Raw genomic sequence first — 4,343 nt, forward strand, 5'->3', positions numbered from 1 at the left:
CACCATTAGCTTTCTTTGTGTAAACGACAAATTTTATTAATATCAATTGGTCCTATATCAAATTTATCTATCACGTATACCATTTACCAAAAAAAATTACATTTTACACTGAGATTCCAATTGAATTGGCGCCTCCTCTTAAGTACTACACCTGCTATAGCCAATCCAATTGGCTATGGCACATGCCCTAGCCAATCTAATTGGCGCCTCCATTCAATTTTTAAGAAGAGTCTCCAATTCAATTGGCGACTCCTCCTAAAAGTGGGGTAGTTTAAGATTTTTTTTGAAACCAGAGATATTTTGAAAATTTCCTTAAAAAAATGAATTATTTTTATAAAAAATTCGAATATGTCTTGCCATTGAAGCAGATTTAGGAACCATAAACATCTTAACTTAAATAAATGTATAATATATATTCAATTCTATTCTCTCCATTTTAAAATGACTATCTTTTTAGATTTTTAAATACAAATTAAAGAATGCAATAATATTATCATAAAATATTACATTTTTATTAATTAAAAAATAACTATCTTTTTATATTAAAAAGTGAGAATAATAATTATTTTAATTTTTTTTTAAATAAGAGTTATTTTAAAAGTGAGAGAATAATTAAAATAATATGCTTAAATATTACTGGCACACTCGTTTATGTTTCGCAGCAGACCTGCCTCTGCAAAAGCATTATAGCAGGGCCCAGTCTGCCAAAAAAGGTTATTGGACGTCTCATAGGAGCATGTCTTTCTCTCCCTTCAAGTTGCTCAATTCCAGAGAAATTAAACGTGTGTTTCTTAAGATGCCAAAATTGATTTTGAAAATGCCCCATTAATTTAATTTAATTTAATTTAATGTTATTCTTACACGAATATCTTATACATTTATATCAAATATTATTGATTACTTATACCGTGATTAATATTCTTTAATAAAATAATATTAAAATTTTATTTTAAATAAAAAATATTTATAAAAATGTTTTAAAAAAAATTAATTTTACAATAAAAATATAATATTTTTCATTAATAAATTTTACTATTATATTAATCACAAATGTTAATAACTACGTATTTTTATAATATTTTATTAATCAATTTCACTACTTCATTAACCAATAAGAAATATAATATTGATCAAATTCTGACATTAATTTGTAATGTTGACCTATTTTATTTTATTATTTATAATTTTTTAATTTTTAAAATTCATTAATCAAATTATAAATTAATTTTAAATTTTGATTAATATTATGTATTTTATTGATTAATGAAATTATGAAATTAATAAATAAACTATCAGAAAAATAGATGGTTAATAATATATATTTTTGTGGTTAATATAATAATAAAATTGATTAATAAAAAAATTATATTTTTGTTATAAAAATAATTTTAAAAAAACAATTTTTATTTAAAATAATTTGTAATATTAGTTTATTTAAAAAATTATTATTCACCATATAAATAAGGTGAGCAATATTTGGTGTAAGAGTATATTACTCTTAAATATTTATCCAATAAAATTAGTTTTGCTTTCAAAATTGATTACTAATAACTTTATTTGCAGCTTTTGAATTTAAAACATACACATTCATTCATCAACCAGCTTCAATGTTTCATCTTCATTGATTTTATTGAAGTTTAAAACTACACCCTACACTCACTAATATCACATGGGACTTCACCCCATACAAACTTGCAAATTAGTAGTAATAAATTCCAACCTCATAATCATCCCTTTCACTTCCACCCCAAAATAATCTATCCCCAATTGAAAATACTAACTAAAAACAAGACGTAATTTAAAACAACAACAAAACAAGACACAATAAGCCAAAACTTAGTAAAACATGCTATTACTAAGCATGTTTGGCTTGGAAATCCTTCATGAAAGCCACCAACTTTTCCACACCAGCCAAAGGCATAGCATTGTAAATTGAAGCCCTCATTCCACCAACAGATCTATGTCCCTTAAGCTGAACCATGTTCTCCTTACCAGCTTCCTTAATAAACTCACCTTCCAACTCAGATTTCTCCAAAGTGAATGGAACATTCATCAATGACCTCACAGATTTCTCAACAGGACACCTAAAAAACCCATTGCTCTCATCAATAGTATTGTACAGAAGCTCAGCTTTCTTCTTATTCTTCTTCTCCACCTCAACCAAACCACCTTGTTCCAACAAATCCTCAAACACCAAACCACACATGTAAATCCCATAACAAGGTGGTGTGTTGTAGAGTGAATTGTTCTCAGCATGAATCTTGTAATCAAGCATCACAGGAGTCGAACTTTGAGCATTTCCAATCAAATCATTTCGAACAATCACAACTGTTACACCAGAGGGACCTACATTCTTCTGAGCACCAGCATAGATCAAACCAAACTTCGAAACATCAACAGGTTTAGAACAGAAATTTGAAGACATATCAGCAACCAAAATCCCACTTTGATTATTGGGTGTTGGGTAATTCTTGAACTCAACACCATGAATCGTTTCATTAGCACAAATGTGCAAAAACCTAGCTTCTGGGTTCTGTTTCAAATCATCAAAAGATGGAACCTTTGTGTACTTTTCAGATTTCCCAGACCAAATTACATTCGGTTTACAATACTTCTGAGCTTCCTTGAAAGCTTTATCGCTCCACGAACCGGTAACGACGTAATCGACGGCATCGTCATTTTTGCATATGTTTAACGGCACGGCGGCGAACTGAGTGGTGGCGCCGCCTTGGAGGAAAAGAACGGAATATTCCGACGAGATTCCCAAAAGGGTACGCAGATCTGACTCTGCTTTTTGAATAATGGAGAGAAATTCTTTACCTCTGTGACTCATTTCCATCACGCTCATACCGGATCCACGCCAGTTGTAGAGCTCCGATTGAGCCTTACGGAGGACGTTTTCAGGGAGGGTGGCGGGTCCGGCAGCGAAGTTGAAGACGCGATCTGAGGATTGGGATTGGGTTTGGGCTTGTGGCTGGGCTTGAGTGGTGGCGGCGCATTTGATGGAGATGGGTTTGAAGGTTGGTGTGCTGCGGAGAGAGATCGTTGGGGTGAAAGTGGTGATGGGTTTTTTGAGAAATGGGTTGTTGGTTTGGGAAAGAAGATGGGTCTGTGATGAAGTTGAGATTGGTGTTGCCATGATGGTGGAGAAGAGAGATCGTGGGAGAAAGGGAGAGAGAGAGAGAGAGAGAGTGTGTGAAAATTTTCGCGCAAAGTTTCCCTTTTGATTTATGGCAAGGATCTAAATAAAAGGAAGAGAGGTATATAAAGAAGGAGATTTTGAGGGTTAGTATTTTGTTTTGTTTTTGGTAGTTATGGAAAAGGAGAGACTCTTTTGGTGTTTGGTAACAATCTCAATTCAAGGAATAGAGGCATTTTAAGGGTCAAGATTGATTATTTTTTAATTGCAACTTAGTTCCACTATTTTACTTTTTTTTTTATTGAGGGGTTTGATCACCTATTTTAAAAGTCATATTTTTAGTTTTTTTTTTTGTGGGTGTTTTGATCCCCTGTTTTAAAAGTCATATTTTTTTAGTTTTTTTATTAAATTTTTGTATTTTTTAAAATATTTCACGTATTCATTCTATTCTTTTTTAAGTGTCATTTTTTTTTATATTTTACACATATTAAGATAAATAATAATTATTGTTACTTTTTAAACAATAATTATGTTTTTTCCTACAATATTCTTAATTTTTTGATAATTTAATTAAGTTTTTTCTCTTTCTATAATAAATGATTAAGGGTAATTTTGACAATACTACAATTAATTTTATATTAAATTTTAAATTGATACTTAAAAATAAATATTTTTAAAAAAAAAAAATAACACTTATAAAAAAACGAAGGATTAGATTATATTAATATATGAGTGGACATCTGTCAAATATAAGTCAAAGCTAAACAAAAATTGATTAATGAATTTTAGATACAACATGTAGCACCACTCAATGTGTTTTGAATATTGAATTGAAACGTGAACTTTACCAAAGTTGGTTGAACCATTTTATTTAGGATTAAAGAAAGAATGAGGAGTAGTAATGGATGTGGATTCTCTCCTATAGGTTTTTACTAGAAGCTATCAAGTGTTAATATTTAACGCGATAAGTTTTAAATAACATCTTTGTACAAAACAAAGAATGCTATTTTTACACCTTTTTGACACCAAGTATTAAATTATATATATATTGTTTATTATATTTATACGGTCAATAATATATTCTTTAAATAAAAAAATATATTTATAAATAATATATGAACAATGAATGTACAGTACGTGAATAATGTCCATGAACAGATATTTAAAGTAGTGAAATAAAGTTGGTTAATTAAATGTAAAAGAT

General features: G+C 29.5%; 1 protein-coding gene across 1 annotated transcript; it reads right to left on the reverse strand.

Annotated features, from left to right (window-relative positions):
- Window positions 1-1,590: 1,590 nt before the first annotated feature.
- On the reverse strand, window positions 1,591-3,354 carry LOC127074767 (phosphoserine aminotransferase 2, chloroplastic). The gene has a single exon (XM_051016114.1). It carries the CDS (start codon window positions 3,137-3,139, stop codon window positions 1,856-1,858), a length of 1,284 nt encoding a protein of 427 aa, XP_050872071.1. The 5' UTR covers window positions 3,140-3,354; the 3' UTR covers window positions 1,591-1,855.
- Between the last annotated feature and the right edge of the window lie 989 nt (window positions 3,355-4,343).

Source organism: Lathyrus oleraceus, chromosome 4 (assembly GCF_024323335.1).
Source record: "Lathyrus oleraceus cultivar Zhongwan6 chromosome 4, CAAS_Psat_ZW6_1.0, whole genome shotgun sequence".
NCBI lineage: Eukaryota > Viridiplantae > Streptophyta > Magnoliopsida > Fabales > Fabaceae > Lathyrus > Lathyrus oleraceus.

Coding starts and splice junctions, on each gene's coding strand:
- LOC127074767 (XM_051016114.1), bottom strand. CDS start 3,139: ATGGCAACACCAATCTCAACTTCATCACAGACCCATCTTCTTTCCCAA.